The sequence below is a fragment of the Mesoplodon bidens genome (genome assembly GCF_964165515.1).
Source record: "Mesoplodon bidens genome assembly, chromosome: 11".
In the NCBI taxonomy this organism is placed as follows: Eukaryota; Metazoa; Chordata; class Mammalia; order Artiodactyla; family Ziphiidae; genus Mesoplodon; species Mesoplodon bidens.
In genome coordinates, this window is record NC_138167.1 from 89,628,845 (window position 1) to 89,648,684 (window position 19,840).

Below are 19,840 nucleotides of genomic sequence, written 5' to 3' on the forward strand. Positions count from 1 at the left end.
GATTAACTGATAACAAGAAGGAGAATTTTATCAGTGACTCATGGCGTGTTGTGCTATTTAATCATTAGATTATCTTGTGTCTTTCATTAAAATTAGACTGGTTTGCTAGAATTTAGACTTTATGGCCTTGTATTTGTAGTATTTTTTTAAATTTTAATTTGATCTCATATTTTCTTTAGTTGATTAGTAATCTGTTGTTAAACACTAACATTCATATATTGAGTTTTCTACACTGTTTACTTTTTCCTTTTAGGGTTCCCAGTGCCGATTCCGACACTGTAAAGAGGCCCTTGGCAGTGACACTGTGTGCTCATTATGGAGAAAAGGAAAATGTTTAGATCCACTTTGCAGATTTAGACACATGGAAATGCAGGTAGAATTACTCAGCATCATCATGTTTGTTAAAAGTATCTCCCTTCGATAATACTGAACTATACTCTTACAACACAATTGAGAAGAAATGATTTTCCTTCCATTACTTAATTTTAGGCATTTTGCACTTTGCTCAATTTAAATGCTTAAAAAAATGGTCAAGTATATTTTAGGAAATCCATAGCATCTTTTATTTTATTTTTATTTTATTTTTTTGTGTGTGGTATGCGGGCCTCTCACTGTTGTGGCCCCTCCCGTTGCGGAGCACAGGCTCCAGAAGCGCAGGCTCAGCGGCCATGGCTCACGGGCCTAGCCGCTCTGCAGCATGTGGGATCTTCCCGGACCGGGGCACGAACCCGTGTCCCCTGCATCGGCAGGGACTCTCAACCACTGCGCCACCAGGGAAGCCCCCCATTGCATCTTTTAAATAGCAGAGCTTAGAAACACTCAAAGCCTAGAAACACATGTGATCTTAAATCAGCAATTGCAGTAGTTTTTGTCACCTTGTGTTGTGTTGTAGCACATTGTATTTATTGTGAATATGGCATCTGAGCATTACATTTCCCCCACCTCCTTTGTCTAGAAAAACTGCAGCATTTCATGCTTCTGGGAAACTCAGCCTTTTGGTTGTGTGAAGATCAGTTGTACCTTTTATCACAGCAAACCTCGAAATATCAATGGATTATTTTTGCCAGCAAGTAGCAGTGAGTATTTTTTTTGAATAACACGGATATACCATATTATAATCTGGTTTTGGAGTAGCAGCATAGAATGACACGTTAAATAAAGTATGAAAGGTGAGTAATGCAGTTTAACATCCACTGAATGATTTGGGATGGTTCTATCAAGAATCATGAGATGAAGCTTAGAATAAGCCATCAAGTAGCCAACAAAAATGTAGTGAACAAAGAGCAAGTCAAACTTTCTCTGTGTTTCTAAAGTGGATTTATTCATCTGAAAAGTGAGAGGACTACTGACCTCACTAGGTAGAGGGGAACTGTCTCAGCAAATCATCACACAACAGGCCTCACTGTTGTGCCCTTATCCCATAGGTGGGGAGAGCAAGGGCATGCTCTGGTTTGCACACTTCTGCTTCTAGGAGAACAGCTAGATGTGTGGTTCTTCCTAAGACTTCATTTGTGGGTAAAATGCAATCCCATTGTTGCAGAGTAAGTGGCATACTTCAATCCAGCTAAATGACACTGAGGTTCTACTATGTGAGGAACCTTAAACTAGGTTCTGGGAAGGGGATAGGGAAGACACCACACCCTATAACAGTGAGTGGCAAGAACCTTCCTTAAGAAGTTGGGATTGTCAGGTTTCCCTGATGCTATAGCTATGACACTCTCCTGCTGTGGCCACCATATTTCTTACAATGGAATTATTCTAGAAATGAGTTTACAGAATATTAGTCCTTTGGATTTGAAAACTTGGCTTCAGATAATCCTTGGCAAATGAATGACTCAAAATTATGCTTCTTTGTTATAGTCTTCTGGAAAACTCTGATCTCATAGCATTCATTATACATGTGGTACCTTGATCAATGTTTTTCTTCACTAGACTGTAAACATCACAAGGATGGGGATCATAACTAGTTTCTTTACCAATGCTTTGCACAGTGTCTGGAGCACAGATGCTCAATAAAATTGGATGTATGGATAGATGGATGGGGATAGATAGATAACTACTGAAGGTAACCTACTGGGATGAAAGTTGTTACACTTACTAAGTGGTTAACTTGATCCCATTGTTTTACATCTAGTGTGATTTTATTTCCTGAGGACATTGTACTAAATTCTCTATATCTAGTGTAATAGTTTGCTTCCTAAAGGTCTATGGATAAAATTGCTATCTTTCAAACTAATTCTTTCAGGACTAGAGGAAAACAAAGACTCCATCTCTGGGCAAAGGCAAGGTAGAGTGTCTGTGTAACAATTATTGGGCTCCCCACTATAAGACATGCCCTGGGCTAAGTTCTGTAGGGATACATTTTATTATTCTCATTTATTAGGCATAGAATCTGGACATCAAAAATAAATTCTAGCTTTTCTGGAAGTCTCAATTTCTTCAACATGTGTCAAAACTGCTCCTGACTTTGGGATAAGGTTTCCCCTCTCTCAATAGAGTCCAAACCAGATCCATGCACTGGGACCAAATCCTTCCCCTAGCCATTCTACCTCCATCATGAGAGGGGATAAGCAGGCTTCATAGGCTGCTAATACCCTACTTCCTCAAACCTCCTTTCATCTTTCTACAGGGGACAAATACACTTATGTGTTTTGAATTCACCAGGACTAATTTTATTCTACCCTTTATTCCTGTTTATGTCAGTTTCCCTAGGGGGGAAAAATACTCCTGTGTGTTTCTCCTTTATTCTCACACTAGTACCATACTCACAACACTTCTGACACCATACAAGTGGGTTTTTCCCACACCAATCAATTCTCTGTGACATTAGCTGAGTGTCCTATAATTTAATTCAATTCTGATACTAACCAGAGTTAGCACACACTCCACAGATTAATGACTGTATCCCCAAAGATTACCTTCCACTTTAGACATTAATTGCAAGTAGAAGGTCCCTAGGTTACCCACAGCCTCTGTCTAACTTGGGTACAAATTGGAGGTTTCCATGATCTCTCTCCCTGGATTAAATAATTTGCTAGACAGCTCAAAGAACTCAGGGAAACACTTCCTTATCTTTACCAGTTTATTGTAATAGACGACGCCATAGAGGATGGCATCCTCTACTGTAATAGAGGATGTTCATCACACAGATCAACAACCAGATGAAGAGGCACATAAGGTGAGGTCTGGAAGGGCCCGAGCACAGGAACTTCTGTCCCTGTGGAGTTGGGGTGTGCCACCGTCCAGTAGGTGGATGTGTTCATCAACCTGGAAGCTCTCTGAATTCTATACTTTTGGGATCTTTATGGAGGCTTCATCAGGTAAAAGCATGATTGATTATTAAACCAACCTCTAGCCCCTCTCCCCTTCCTGGACATGGGGGCGGGGCTGAGAGTTCCAGGCTTCTAATGCTGGCTTGGTCTTTCTGGTGACAAACCCTACTCATGAAGCTACCAGGAGCCCACCCAGAGTCACCTCATTAGAACAAAGGACACTCCCATCACTGAGGAAACTCTAAGGGATTTTGGAGTTCTGTGTCAGGAACCAGGGTCAAAGGCCAAATATTAGAACAAAAGATGTTCCCAGTGCTCTTTTTACTTAGGAACTCACGAAGGTTTTAGGAACTCTGTGCCAAGAACTGGGGGCAGAGACCAATGTATTTTCTATTATTTCACATCAGTCAATATCAGAAACCCCATCTTTCAAATGACTCACTCCTCTCCTTATTTGGCCCCTTTCATCCACTCCTCCCCAACCTTCATTATCAGCAGAATTCTTTTTCAACTTCTTCCCTGAACTTTCCCTTCATCTTCATAGTCGAACGTAAGGGTCACTCCCCCCTCCTTCTCCAGCAGCACTCTCCAAGTGGTGGCTGTTTTTATCCCCAGTTCTCAAGTACCACTTGATCTGGAGATGAAGTAGAAGGTTTCCTTAGGTCCTATTGCCAAATGTCAGATTGTTCTCTATCACGTCTCCTTAAAACCATCCAGTTGGTATCTCATGCCATTATCCCCCCTCGGCGTTGCTGTTCTTTTTGCTTTTGTCTACATCTGTCCACATCCTTCCTCCCCATTGTTCAGAAGTATGAACTCCTGGCTCATAGTCACTCTAACTGTACTCCTGTGTCCATTCTTGGTGATTCCAATATGTAAGTATATGATCTACCACCCTAGCCTCTCAGTTGCTCGAACTCAATTCCTCCACTGAGCTTACCCTTCCCCATCTCAGTCACTCTCTCAGTTATACTATAAATACTAATTGCCAGCCTTTCTTCCTCTGGAGGGAATGGCCTGGGCTGTATTATGGGACAGGCCAACTGATGTGTACAGTGGTAGGGTATCACTTTTGACCTTTTGTAGTTTCTATTAAACTTAAACTGAGGAAAAAAAATCTCCTTTGTCTTAATCCATCCTCTTACAAGCTACCACCCCATTTTTTTCTTTCTCTTTGTAGCAGTTCTCAAAATAGTTATCCTTGACTTGGTATTATCAAATCCTCCCCACCCATTCTCTCTTAATCCCATGTAAATCATCCTTTTCAGCCTCTTTCACCATTGATACACAAATTATTAAATCCAGTGGTCAACTTTCAGTCCTTCCATAACTGGAACCATTAGCAGCATTTGACAGACTTGATCACTCCTCCCTCATTGATATAATTTCCTTATCTAGCTTCCAAGACCCTGTACCTCTTTGTTTTACTCCTATCTACCCAGTATTCTGTTTTTGCTCTCCCTCACTGGTTTTTCCTCTTTTCCCCATCCTCTTACATGTGGTATGTTCTAGGAGTTAGTTCTTCGTTCTCTTTTCTTCTCTGCCTACTCCCTTGGTAATCTCATCCAGTCTCATGCCTTTGATTATGATCCATATGTAAATTACTCCTAAATTTACTTATCTATTCCAGACCTCTCTCTTGAACTTCAAAGATCCTTATATTCAACTTTTCACTTGGGCTCTTAACTTGAGTAGATATTTCCCACTTAACACATTCAAAACTCAACTCACAATTTTACTCCTATATCCCCAAACCTGCTATATCCATGGGCTTTCTATCTTGGTTTAATGGCAGTTCTATCCTTCTATCGTTCAGGTCCACTGAATCATCCTCAAACTCTGTTTCTCTCATATCCCACATCCAATCCATACAGAAATCCTGTTAACTCTACTGTATTTAATATATCCAAAGTCCAACTTTTCTCACTATTTCTACTATTCCCACCTTGGGCCAAAACACCGACATCATTTCTTGACTGGATTACTGCAATAGCCTAAATGGTTTTCCTACTTCAACTCTTGTCCCTCTATGTCTGTTCAAAGCACAGTCAGTGATACTCGTATGCATAAATCAGGCATCATCCCTCCCATCGGTTTTCATTTCATTCAGAGTAAAATCAGAGTCCTGACAAAGGCCTCAACGACTGTACTTGATGTGGTGCCCTGTTTCCTCTCTGCATGTATCTCCTGCAGCTGTTCTACTTGCTCACTCTGCTCCAACCATACCAGTTTCCCTGCTTCTCCCTGCTAGTAGGCTCCTGCTTCAAGGGCTTTGCATGAAACACCCTTCTCTCAACAGCTTTATGGTAAACTCCTTTACCTCTTCAAGGCCTTACTCAAACATCATCTGTTAATGAGGTCGGCCCTGCATACTCTGTTGGAAATGTGGCAGCCTTCCCCCTTCCTCCCTGCACATTCTTCCTGGCCGTACTCTGCTTTCTTTTGCCATTTCCCTTATTTTCTCAGATAACATATAATTTATTTCTTCACAACATCTATTGTTTGTTGTCTGATTCCTCCCTATAGAATGAACATTCCGTAAGAGTAGGAATCTTTATTTTGTTTACTGCTGAATCCCAACCACGAAACATAGGTACAGAGTACTACCTTTCACATAGTGGCTAATTCTATCCCAGGAAGTCCAGAAAAGTATTTATTCATGTTAAGCAGGTAAATATTTTTTCTCTGCCCAGACAGATGTCTGTGCTCTAGGAAATAGGATTCAATTGCCAGACTGGAGGAAACTACAAAGCTCATTTGAATTATGTGTTGAACCTATTGCATCATCTGTTCATTCTAAAAATGTTTCAGTACCTCAGAAGGTATAATTTGATCTTTCGTAGACCTAATATTTCCTAAAGTATTTCCAGGGACATTTACCTACTAAGGTTCATATTAACCAAAACCGGGAAAATAAATCATCTCACCTTAGACAAAAATTAACTCACAAAGTTATACCTTTATTTTAAAATCTACCTTTATGTTTCAATAGGTGCATGTGATCAGGGTGGGATTAATGATGATTTTTTGGTAGCGAAATATAACTACTGTTTCATACATAGCATCGTGTAATTCACATGTAAGTTTGTAGCCAGTTAAAATAAGATAAAATTTACGCATTTAAATGTGTAATCTGTGAAAATTTCTAGGGCCTCTGATCAAGGAATTGAGACCCATCATGTGGTCCATATTAAGTAGGTGAGTTGGAGCCACAGCAATGCTATCTACGTTACCAGCTGTGCTCTTCCAGAATGAGGTGTTTGCCAAAGGCAATTTCCCATTAGTTGATTTGCCATTGTCTGTTATCTTTAAGCACTAAGTTCAATACTTGAGTCCTGCATTTTTGTCTGGGAATATAAAACTGCCAGTTAGTCTTTTTGCAATTTAAACTTTAATCTGCTAACAAATTTTAAAAGGTTTTGGGCTCTTTTGAAAAAGATTTCATTTAGGGACTTCCCTGGTGGTCCAGTGGGTAAGACTCCATGCTCCCAATGCCAGGGACCTGGGTTCGATCCCTCATCAGGGAACTAGATCCCACATGGCGCAACTAAGAGTTTGAACGCACAACTAAAGATTCCGCATGCCGCAACTAAAAAAAAAAAAGAAAGATCCCACATGTCGCAACTAAAAAGAAAAAAAAGATTCTGCATGCCAAACTAAAAGATCCCACACGCCACAACTAAGGATCCTGCATGCCGCAACCAAGATCCTGCACATGGCAACGAAGATCTCGCATGCTGCAACTAAGACCCATCATGGCCAAAAAAAAAAAAAAAGATTTCATTTAACTGTTCCTAACCCGGCCATTTTCAAAAGAGGCCTAATCCTTCTGGTGATCATCTCCAAGTTTAAAAGCAAATAGGTGTCAAATTTAAATATAATAAAAATAAAATAAAATAGAATAAATTAAAATCTAAATTTTTTAAATTCCCTACAAGAATAAGCCTCCACGTTATGGAGCCTTATAGTCGTTAACTTATCTCTTTAATACATTTCTTTAGGATTGAATTGTCATTGCAATTATTATTGATATATAATTTATTAAAATAACATAATTACATTACAAACTTAGATAAATAATTACTGCACATAAAATTAGAATTTTATTGGAAAAGTATATAAACTATGAAAAAGAATGAAATAGAAATTCTAGAGTTGAACAATAACCAAAAGGACAAATTATTAGAGGGGTTCAGCTGCAGATTTAAGCTGACATAAGAAAGAATCAGCAAACTAAAGATATCAATAGACATCATATAGTCTGAAAAAGGTAGAATTGAAAAGAAAAATGTTTGGTAGAATTTGCCTGTGAAGCCATCTGGTCCTGGCCTTTTGTTTGTTGGGAGTTTTTAAATCACAGATTCAATTTCAATACTTGTAATTGGTCTGTTCATATTTTCTATTTCTTCCTGGTTCAGTCTTGGTAGATTGTACCTTTCTAAGAATTTGTCCATTTCTTCTAGGTTGTCCATTTTATTCGCATATAGTTGCTTGTAGTAGTCTCTTACGGTCCTTTGTATTTCTGTGGTGTCAGTTGTAACTTCTCCTTTTTAATTTCTAATTTTATCGATTTGGGCCCTCTCCCTTTATTTATACAATGGAATATTACTCAGCCATAAAAAATAATGAAATAATGCCATTTGCAGCAACATGGATGGACCTAGAGATTATCATCCTAAATGAAGTAAGCCAGACATAGAAGACAAATATCATATGATATTACTTATCTGTGGAATCTAAAAAAAAAGGGGGGGGGGCGATACAAATGCACTTGTATGTATGCAAAACAGAAATAGATACACAGACATAGAAAACAAACTTATGGTTACCAAAGGAGAAAGGGGGAGGGGGAGGGATAAATTAGGAGTTTGGTATAAACATATACACACTACTATATATAAAACAGATAACCAACAAGGACCCTACTGTATAGCACAGGGAACTACACTCAATATTTTATAATAACCTATAAAGGAAAAGAATCTGAAAAAAATAGAAGTATATGTATGTATAACTGAATCACTTTGCTATACATGTGAAACACAACATTGTAAATCAATTTTACTTCAATTAAAAAAAAGAAAAAGAAAGATGAACAGAGCCTCAGAGAAATGTGGGACATGCATAGTGGGAGTACCAGAATGAGAGGAGGGAAAATAGAAAAAAATATTCAAAGAAATAATGGCTGAAAACTTCCCAAATTTGATGAAAATTATTAATCTACATATCCAAGGAGCACAGCAAATGCTAAGTAGAATAAACCCAAAGATAGACACATCTAGACACATCATAGTTAAAAGAGTAAATGCCAAAACAAAAGCAAATTCTGGAAAGAAGCAAAATAACAATGATTTGTCACATATAAGAGAACCTCAGTATGATTAACAGCTGACTTCTCCAGAAAAAAAGTAGTCCAGAAGGCAGTAGGATGACATACTCAAAGTACTGAAAGAAAAAAATATATGTACATGCATATAATTGTATTTTGAACCTATAACATTTAGAAATGTAATATATTTGACAATAACAGCACAAAAGAGGCAGGCAAAAGCAAACCTGTATTACGGTAAAGAAATGATACCAGGTGGTAACTCAAATGAAGAAAACTAGAAATGATAAATGATAAATAAGAAAGCTAATGTATCAAACTCTATAGATATGTATTTTCCTTCTCCTCTCAACTACTTTAAGAAATATAAAGTTATAGAAAGTAATAATTATAACAATGTGTTTTGGGGTTTGTAACACATTACAGATGTAATATAATATTATACAGAATATACACACAAAAATACTCGATAAAATTCTAGGAAACTAAATCCAACATTAAAAAAAGGATTTTAGTTCATGACCAAGTGGGATTTATCCCAGAAATGCAAGGTTGGTTTAACTACAAAAAATGAGATAATGTAATACACCAGATCAATAGAATAAAGGGCAAAAAAAAAACCATGGTCATGGTCATCATAGTATATGACCAAAAAGCATTGACAAAAACCAACACTCTTTCATGATAAAAACACTCAACAAACTAAAAGTAGAAGGAAACTCCCTCAACCTGATGTAGGACATATATGAAAAATCCACAGCTAATATACTTACTGGCATAACTGAAAGCCTTTCCCCTTAATCAGAAACAAGATAAGGATGTTTTCTTGACATTTATATTAAAGCCAGGGGGATTGGGCAATAAAGGTAAATAAAAGGCACTCAGATTGGAAAGGAAGAAATAAAATGATCTCTATTTACATATGGCATGATCTTTCACTTAGAAAAATCTAAAAAACTTGTTTAAAACTATTAGAAGTAATCAATTCAGCAGGGTGCAAGATTAATATACAATAATTGATTGCATTTCTATATACTAGCAATGAACAAAGCGAAGATGAAATGAAAAAAAAATTCCACTTACAACAGCATTAAAAATGTTTAGTTATTACTTTAACAAAAGAAGAACAAAACATTCAAAAACTACAGAACGTTGTTGAAAAAAATTAAAGAAACTTTAAAAATGGAAAGATAGACCATGTTCATAGATTGGTTTTATTGTTAATATGGCATTACCCCCCAAATTGGTCTATAGATTCAATGCCACTCCTATCAAAATCCCAAATGACTTATTTGAAGAAGTTGACAAGCTGATTCTAAAATGTAGAGTTGACCATTGAACAACAGAGGAGGTTAGGGGAGCTGACCCTCCAAGCCATATAAAATCTGAGTATAACTTATAGTTATACTCAGATAACTATAGATTCAGAGGGTTCTCTGGAATCTGCAGTTCCTCCATATCCATGGTTCTGCATGCTCAGATTCAATCAATCTTGGATTGTCAAGTACTGTAGTATTTACTATTTAAAAAAAAAAATCCGTGTACAAGTGGACCCTTGCAGTTCAAGCATGTGTTGTTCAAGGGTCAATGGTATATAGAATTTCAAGGGACCCAGAATAGTAAAAACAATCTTGAAAATGAAAAACAAAGTTGTAGAACTCATACTTACTGATTTTGAAATGTAGGAATTACTACAAAACTAGTAATCAAGACCATCTGGTAATGGCATAAAAATCAATATGTAGATCAATGAGATAAAATTGAGAGACCAGAACTAAACCTTTCCATAAATCAATTACTGGTCAATTGATTTTTGAAAAGGGTGCATAGACCACTCAATGGTGGAAAGAACAGTATTCTCAACAAATGGTGCTAAGAAAACTGGATAGCCATAAAAAAAAAAAAAACACAAACAAACTTGGACTTCTTTATACGCTACAAAAATTAACTCAAAATAGACCAAAGACCTAAATATAAGCTAAAATTATAAAATTCTTATAAGAAACTGTAGGTTACTCAAACCCCTCTCAGTTATGACACCAGAAAAACAAGCAATCAATGAAAAAAATGAATTGGATTTCATCAAAATTATAAACTTTGTGTTTCAAGAATACCATCAAGAAAGTGAAAAGACAACCTACAGAATGGGAGAAAATATTTGCAAATCTTTCATCTGATAAGAGACATATCTAGAATATATAAAGAGCTCTTACAACTCAATAATATAAAGACAATCCCATTACAAATTGGACAAAGACTCTGAATAGACATTTCTCAAAGATATACAAATGGCTAATAAGCTCATGAAAAGATGCTCATCATCATTAACCATTAGATAAATGTAAATCAAAACTACAGTGAGATGCCACTCACATTTACTAGAATAGTTTAATCAAAAAGATAAGAGTTGACGAGGATGTAGAGAAATTGGAATCTTCATACATTTCAGGTAGGAATGTAAATGGTGCAATTGCTTTGGAAAACAGTCTGGCGGTTCCTCAAAAGATTAAACATAAAGTCACTATATGTCCTACTTATTCACTCCTAAGTATATACCCAAGAGATATGTCCTCACAAAAACTTGCACAACAATATTCATATCAACATTATTTATAACAACCAAAAAACGTGGAAATTACCCGTGTCCATCATGTGATGAATGGATAAATTGTGGTATATGCATACAGTGAAATATTATTTGGCTATAAAAAACACTGCGGTAAGTGGAAGGAGTCATGTACAAGGACCACATATTGTATAATTCCATTGATATGAAATATCGAATAGGCAAATCCATAGAAACAGAAAGTATACTAGTGCTTGTGTAAGGCTGGGGACATTGGGTGGACATGAAGAGTAACTGCTAATTGGTATGGGTTTCCTTTTTTGGGGTGATCAAATATCCTAAAACTGATCATGGTGATGGTTGCACATCTCCCTGGATATACTAAAAAACATTGAATTATACACTTAAATGAGGAATCGTATAGTATGTGAATTATATCTCAATAAAGCTTTTATAAAATGTGATTTTAACTTGTATTGTTTTGAATGTTCATTGAAGCTTTTCTTTGAAGCTAATGACAAGTCTTGGGAATATGTATTGAGAATAGCTAAAAAGTTCTGTTTAAAGCCAGGTTTTTCCTTCACAGTTTCTTACTAGTGCTCTCTTTTCATTGACGCCACAAGACTTTTTTTCAAGAGTGACATATTCTTTCACAATAGTCTAGAAATGGAGCAAGCAAAATTTTTCAACAAAAATTCTTAACTAGCAACATACTCTATTATGCACTTGAATTCAGAACATTCCAACCAGATAGCACTTTTTTATAATACCACATGTATTTATTTTCTGTTACTGTTGTAACAATTTACCCTTAACTAAGTGACTTCAACAACTCAAGTTTATTGTCTTGTAATTCTATAGTTTAGGAATTTGATAAGATCTCTCTGAATTAAAATTAAGGTGTCTCCAGGGCTGCGTTCCTTCTGGAGATTTCTGGGAGAGAATCTGTTGCCTTGCCTTTTCCAGTTTCTAGAGGTCTTCAGTAGTCCTTTGTTCATGTCCCCCTTCCTCCACCTTGGAGTCAGCAATGTATCCATTCTGACACTGCATCACTCTGACCTAGCTTCCACTGTCACACTTCTTTTCCTGGCTCTTTTCCTCTGCATCTCTCTTCTACTTTCAAAGGCCCACCTGAATTACAAAGGATAATCTGCCAATTCTGAGGTCAGCTGATTAGCAGTCTTAATTCCTCTTTCCTGTATAACCTAATGTATACACAGGTTTCAGTGATTAAGACTTGGACAGCTTTGGGAGAACATTATTCTGCCTATCACAAAATGATTTTCTCCTGGTAGAAATGTGTATAAGTCAAGGTAATGGAAAAAGCCCTATGAGTTCATGGTGGTTTGATTAATCAGTAAAGGAGGATTTCTTTTTCAGGCAATGTGTTATAGAAAATTTTGGCATGGGTAAAGTAGAGCTTTATTTTGTAAAGTGGAGAAAAGGCTACTGTGAACTGAGGCTTGCTCTCAGGCAAACTAATTTTAGGGTGAAAATGGATGTGGAAATTAAGGATCTGGAATACGATAGATTGCTTTCAAATTATTGGGATGGCAAACCCACTGAAAGCCTTCCCGTGACCCAGGACCCCAGATAGATGATCATTGATTCGGGGCCGTGGTTTCCAAATTTGGCTGATTTTGTAATTATCTTAGACATTTAAAAAATAGTATCAGATCTCTAGGCTTTAATTTAGACCTGCTGAATCAGAAATTTGAAAAACAGAGACCCAAAAGATGATTTGAATAATCTTTTTTAGTTGATTCTGATAATTAGCCAAATTTGATAACTATTGGTTTGAAAAACCAAGAGAATTGAATAAGTAATGATAGAAGATACATGTGTTCACTGGCTTTTTCTATTATTTGCTGGTTAGTTTTGAAGGTTACAGAACATTTAAATATGACCTAGAGCTTTGGTCAATCTGACCCATGTGAGTCAATAAAGGAATCTGAAAGTATTATTCCCATTTTGAAGTTATCAACTCCCAACCATTGGATTTTTTCCTCTTTTGAACACGTATACTCTGCCATTATAAGCTATGTCTTATATGAGTTTGCCTTTGTTAACTTATTGTAATGTGATTAGTTAAGTTATTCTTATCCCATGGATGTAATGTAAGAATACAGTAATGCTTATGATCACTTTGTATTTATATCGAAGTATGATATATACCAAGTCATGGTTATAATTACTATCTAAAGTCTGTGAATTAGCATATTTTCCACACCTTACCAGCAAAACGTTAATTTTTTTGCAAGGTTCAATAACCTTTCCAGAAATAAGAAGAGACACCTTTTAACAAATATGCAGTTAATCAGGAGGACAACAGTTGATCATTGAACATGCACCAAAAGGTGTCTTGAAAAGACTGAAATGTTGCATTTCCTCTATAGATATCACACCGCAGAAAGAAACTCAGGAAGGAATTCCACCCCCAACCCAGAGTCAGGAACCTCTGAAACCTCGGGAGAATATATCACGACCCATTCACCAACCCTTAGTTTTAAAAACAAACTTTGAGGAAGAAGAGGAGGAAGAAGATGAACAAAATGGTTAGTAAACCTTTTCTCAGATGTACAGTGCACATTCAAAAACCTCATGGTATTTTCTACATATCTGTTTAACTATTAGAAGTGTATAATATAATATATAATGCAGATTTGGGTGAGAAAATAGCTTTCATTTTATTAAGTATGTTAAATTCATTATGTTCTAATTTGTTCTATGTGTACACATATGCTTATCATTTGGATTGGAAGTTTTTTGTTGTATGATGGCTAGGAGACAGATCTCATGTTTAAATATGCACAGTTGCTTGTAGGTATACTAATAACCTGTTTTACTTTTATATAACTTAATACTGATAACATTGATTTATATAACTTTTATTATTTATATATAACTTAACATTGATATACATGAGTGTAAATCTATTACATGATTATATACGTCTGTCTCACATTTAATCCTTGAAGTTATAGAGATCAATAGAGTAGTTTATAATTTATAAAGCACTATCATCTGCATTATCCCAGGTAATCCTTGCCAAAGTATAAACAAGGTTAGAACCCAGGTCTTTTGCAGTGTAGCCCATGCTATTCCTCCCATATCATCACAGCCCTGCAGTGCCAATAAGTATGTACAAACAAGATAGGCATGTGGAAAAATGAACTCTCAGTCTGTCTCTACACTGGAATATGTCCTTCCATGGAGACACAGGATGGGGGCACATTGAAAAATTGAAATGTGACATATTTTCTGTAGGTATTTTACTACAGAAACAAACTCAGGAGGGAATGGCACCTCTGTCCCAGAGTCGGGAGCCTCTGAAACCTCAGGAGGCTATATCGCAACCCATTCACCATCCTTTAATTTTAAAACCTAACTTTGAGGAAGAAGAGGAGGGAGGAGATGTGTCCTTTTCTGCTGCAGCTCTGGGTCTCCCATACTTACCTCTTCCTTCTCTAAACAAGCAAGCAAGCAAGCAAGCAAACAAAGATGATCTCAAATGTGAATCTGTACCTGCAGCTTCTCATCTCAAGACAAATAATGTATAGTCATTTCCTTCCTCTTGACTGATTCTTTCTAAAATGTAAAATATAGCAATGAGAAACATGACAGTGTGCAAATTATTGATTTTAAGTGTTTTTTAAAACAGTAATCCATTCATGAGAACAATGTGTGGGATGTTTCATTCTGGTTTATAAATTTTCAGGTTATTTGGCCTTGGGACAATTTAACTTAAAAAATACATATTCTATAGATGCTTCTAGTTTACGGACAAAGATTCCTGAAGAAATTGAAGAAAAAAGAGCAATAAAGGAGATGTGTTATAAATCTGGTAAGAAATCAAACATTTGTGGATCTTCTAATATTTGATGTGAGCAGTACACTAACTGTTAATTTTCTTGTGGGAGATTAGGTGAATACTACAGATTTCATACTCCTCCAGCTATTTTATCATCTAAAAGCATAGCCTCTACGGTGGAAAAAGAGTTAGAAAAGCCTTTGGAAAATGGCAGTGAATTGCAGAAAGGTAAGAAATGAAAAGGAAGCATTTCAAGGTGATGAATAAGAAGTACTTGGTGTAATAGGCTGTGAATTATTTAGTAAAGTATGCACTGAAGTCAAATGATAAATAATACATCAGAATTGAGAATGAGAAGGAAGTGATTTTATCAGATGACCTAAATCTAATATGAAAAGCTGCTATTAATGTAATTGTATTTCCAGAGGAACCACAGAATGAATAGACTTAATAAACACATGGTAGCACTACACATCCAACGTAATAATTCTGTAAATAATTTGGTTTTACCATTTTATTTGGCTATGAAAGTAAGTCTCCCTGTGAAACAGGTGTAGATTTTTCTTTATAAGTAGAAGGGACAACTTAGCCCTAGAAGGACAAAAGGGAGATCACAGAACAATGTTAGCAGCAGAACAAGGGTATGTTTGTCCATTGAATGAGTGCCTCCTGTGTACCAGCCAATTTCAAGGGCAAAGAAGGTGAATAATTCCAAAGCTATGCCTTTTATGGATCTTATGTTCTGGTGAATCTGACTTCTCTGTTGGTGAACGTCTTGCCTTTGAAGGCAAGATAAGAAGCACATTATTTTCTGCATATAAAACAAGGAACTCACGAGAAGCAAGAAGAATTACAATCCTGCAGCCTGTGGAACAAAAACCACATTCACAGAAGCACAGACAAGATGAAAAGGCAGATGGCTATGTACCAGATGAAGGAACAAGATAAAACCACAGAAAAACAACTAAATGAAGTGGAGATAGGCAACCTTCCAGAAAAAGAATTCAGAATAATGATAGTGAAGATGATCCAGGACCTCGGAAAAAGAATGGAGGCAAAGATCGAGAAGATGCAGGAAATGTTTAACAAAGACTTAGAAGAATTAAAGAACAAACAAACAGAGATGAACAGTGCAATAACTGAAATGAAAACTACACTAGAAGGAATCCATAGTGGAATAACTGAGGCAGAAGAACAGATAAGTGACCTGGAAGACAGAATGGTGGAATTCACTGCTGCGGAACAGAGTAAAGAAAAAAGAATGAAAAGAAATGAAGACAGCCTAAGAGACCTCTGGGACAGCATTAAAGGCAACAACATTCACACTATAGGGGTCCCAGAAGGAGAAGAGAGAGAGAAAGAACCAGAGAAAATATTTGAAGAAATTATAATCGAAAACTTCCTTAACATGGGAAAGTAAATAGCCACCCAAGTCCAGGAAGTGCAGAGAGTCCCATACAGGATAAACCCAAGGAGAAACATGCCAAGACACATAGTAATCAAACAGGCAAAAATTAAAGACAAAGAAAAATTATTGAAAGCACCAAGGGAAAAATGACAAATAACATACAAGGGAACGCCCATAAGGTTAACAGCTGATTTCTCAGCAGAAACGCTACAAGCCAGAAGGGAGTGGCTTGATATACTTAAAGTGATGAAAGGGAAGAACCTACAACCAAGATTATTCTACCCGGCAAGGATCTCATTCAGATTCCATGGAGAAATCAAAAGCTTTACACACAAGCAAAAGCTAAGAGAATTCAGCACCACCAAACCAGCTCTACAACAAATGCTAAAGGAACTTCTCTAAGTGAGAAACACAAGAGAAGAAAAGGACCTACAAAAACAAACCCCCCCAAAATTAAGAAAATGGTCATAGGAACATACATATTGATAATTACCTTAAACGTGAATGGATTAAATGCTCCAATCAAAAGACACAGGCTCGCTGAATGGATACAAAAACAAGACCCATATATATGCTGTCTAAAAGAGACCCACTTCAGACCTAGGGACACATAGAGACTGAAAGTGAGGGGATGGAAAAAGATATACCATGCAAATGGAAACCAAAAGAAAGCTGGAGTAGCAATACTCATATCAGATAAAATAGACCTTAAAATAAAGAATGTTACAAGAGACAAGGAAGGACACTACATAATGATCAAGGGATCAATCCAAGAAGAAGATATGACAAATAGAAATATATATACACCCAACATAGGAGCACCTCAATACATACGGCAACTGCTAACAGCTATAAAAGAGGAAATCGACAGTAACACAATAATAGTGGGGGACTTTAACACCTCACTTACACCAATGGACAGATCATCCAAAATGAAAATAAATAAGGAAACACAAGCTTTAAATAACACAATAGACCAGATAGATTTAATGATATTTATAAGACATTCCATCCAAAAACAGCAGATTACACTTTCTTCTCAAGTGCACACAGAACATTCTCCAGGATGGATCACATCTTGGGTCACAAATCAAGTCTCAGTAAATTTAAGAAAATTGAAATCATATCAAGCGTCTTATCTGACCACAACACTATGAGATTAGAAATGAATTACAGGGAAAAAATGTAAAAAACACAAACACATGGAGGCCAAACAATACGTTAGTAAATAACCAAGAGATCACTGAAGAAATCAAAGTGGAAATCAAAAAATACCTAGAGACAAATGACAATGAAAACAGGACTATCCAAAACCTATGGGATGCAGCAAAAGCAGTTCTAAGTTTATAGCAATACAAGCCTACCTCAAGGAACAAGAAAAATCTCAAATAAACAATCTAAACTTACACCTAAAGGAACTAGAGAAAGAAGAACAAACAAAACCCAAAGTTAGTAGAAGGAAAGAAATCATAAAGACCAGAGCAGAAATAAATGAAATAGACACAAAGAAAACAATAGCAAAGATGAATAAAACTAAAAGCTGGTTCTTTGAGAAGATAAACAAAATTGACAAACCATTAGCCAGACTCATCAAGAAAAAGAGGGAGAGGACTCAAATCAATAAAATTAGAAATGAAAAAGGAGACGTTTACAACAGACACCGCAGAAATACAAAGCATCCCAAGAGACTACTACAGGCAACTCTATGCCAATAAAATGGACAACCTGGAAGAAATGGACAAATTCTTAGAAAGGTATAACCTTCCAAGACTGAACCAGGAAGAAACAGAAAACATGAACAGACCAATCACAAGTAATGAAATTGAAACTGTGATGAAAAATCTTCCAACAAACAAAAGTCCAGGACCAGATGGCTCCACAGGTGAATTCTGTCAAACATTTAGAGAAGAGCTAGCACCCATCCTTCTCAAACTCTTCCCAAAAATTGCAGAGGAAGGAACACTCCCAAACTCATTCTATGAAGCCACCATCACCCTGACACCAGAACCAGACAAAGATACTACAAAAAAAGAAAATTACAGACCAATATCACTGATGAATATAGATGCAAAAATCCTCAACAAAATACTAGCAAACAGAATCCAACAACACATTAAAAGGATCATACAGCATGATCAAGTGGGATTTATCCCAGGGATGCAAGGATTCTTCAAGGTACACAAATCAATCAATATGATACACCATATTAACAAATTGAAGAATAAAAACAATATGACCATCTCAATAGATGTGGAAAAAGCTTTTGACAAAATTCAACACCCATTTATGATAACAACTCTCCAGAAAGTGGGCATAGAGGGAACCTACCTCAAAATAATAAAGGCCATATACGACAAACCCACAGCAAACATCATTCTCAATGGTGAAAAACTGAAAGCATATCCTCTAAGATCAGGAAGAAGACAAGGATGTCCACTCTCACCACTATTATTCAACATAGTTTTGGAAGTCCTAGCCACAGCAATCAGAGAAGAAAAAGAAATAAAAGGAATATGAATTGGAAAAGAAGAAGTAAAACTGTCACTGTTTGCAGATAACATGATACTATACATATAGAACCCTAAAGATGCCACCAGAAAACTACTAGAGCTAATCAATGAATTTGGTAAAGTAGCAGGATACAAAATTAATGCACAGAAATCTCTTGCATTCCTATACACTAATGATGAAAAATCTGAATGAGAAATTAAGGAAACAGTCCCATTTACCATTGCAACAAAAAGAATAAAATACCTAGGAATAAACCTACCTAGGGAGACAAAAGATCTGTATGCAGAAAACTATAAGACACTGATGAAAGAAATTAAAGATGATACAAACAGATGGAGAGATATACCATATTCTTGGACTGGAAGAATCAATATTGTGAAAATGACTCTACTACCCAAAGCAATCTACAGATTCAGTGCAATCCCTATCAAATTACCAATGACATTTTTTATAGAACTAGAACAAAAAATCTTAAAATATGTATGGAGACACAAAAGACCCCAAATAGCCAAAGCAGTCTTGAGGGAAAAAAACAGAGCTGGAGGAATCAGACTCCCTGACTTCAGACTATACTACAAAGCTACAGTAATCACGACAGTATGGTACTGGCACAAAAACAGAAACATAGATCAATGGAACAAGATAGAAAGCCCAGCGATAAACCCACGCACCTAAGGTCAACTAATCTATGACAAAGAAGGCAAGAATATACAATGGAGAAAAGACAGCCTCTTCAATAAGTGGTTTTGGGAAAATTGGACAGCTACATGTAAAAGAGTGAAATTAGAACACTCCCTAACACCATACACAAAAATAAACTCAAAATGGATTAGAGACCTAAATGTTAGACCGGACACTATAAAACTCTTAGAGGAAAACATAGGAAGAATACTCTTTCACATAAATCAATGCAAGATCTTTTTTGATCCACCTCCTAGAGTAA

General features: G+C 36.4%; 1 protein-coding gene across 1 annotated transcript in view; it reads left to right on the forward strand.

The window, feature by feature from the left end:
* The first annotated feature begins 346 nt into the window (after positions 1-346).
* The window catches only part of LOC308625147 (uncharacterized protein C12orf50 homolog), a 32,914-nt gene continuing 13,420 nt past the window's right edge, over positions 347-19,840 (forward strand). Inside the window, exons 1-5 of the mRNA XM_081249098.1 lie at positions 347-373; positions 956-1,076; positions 13,564-13,722; positions 14,934-15,011; positions 15,093-15,206. Of these exons, the coding sequence (XP_081105224.1) occupies positions 362-373; positions 956-1,076; positions 13,564-13,722; positions 14,934-15,011; positions 15,093-15,206 (484 nt within the window). The 5' untranslated portion in view covers positions 347-361. The remainder of the gene's footprint in view (positions 374-955; positions 1,077-13,563; positions 13,723-14,933; positions 15,012-15,092; positions 15,207-19,840) is intronic.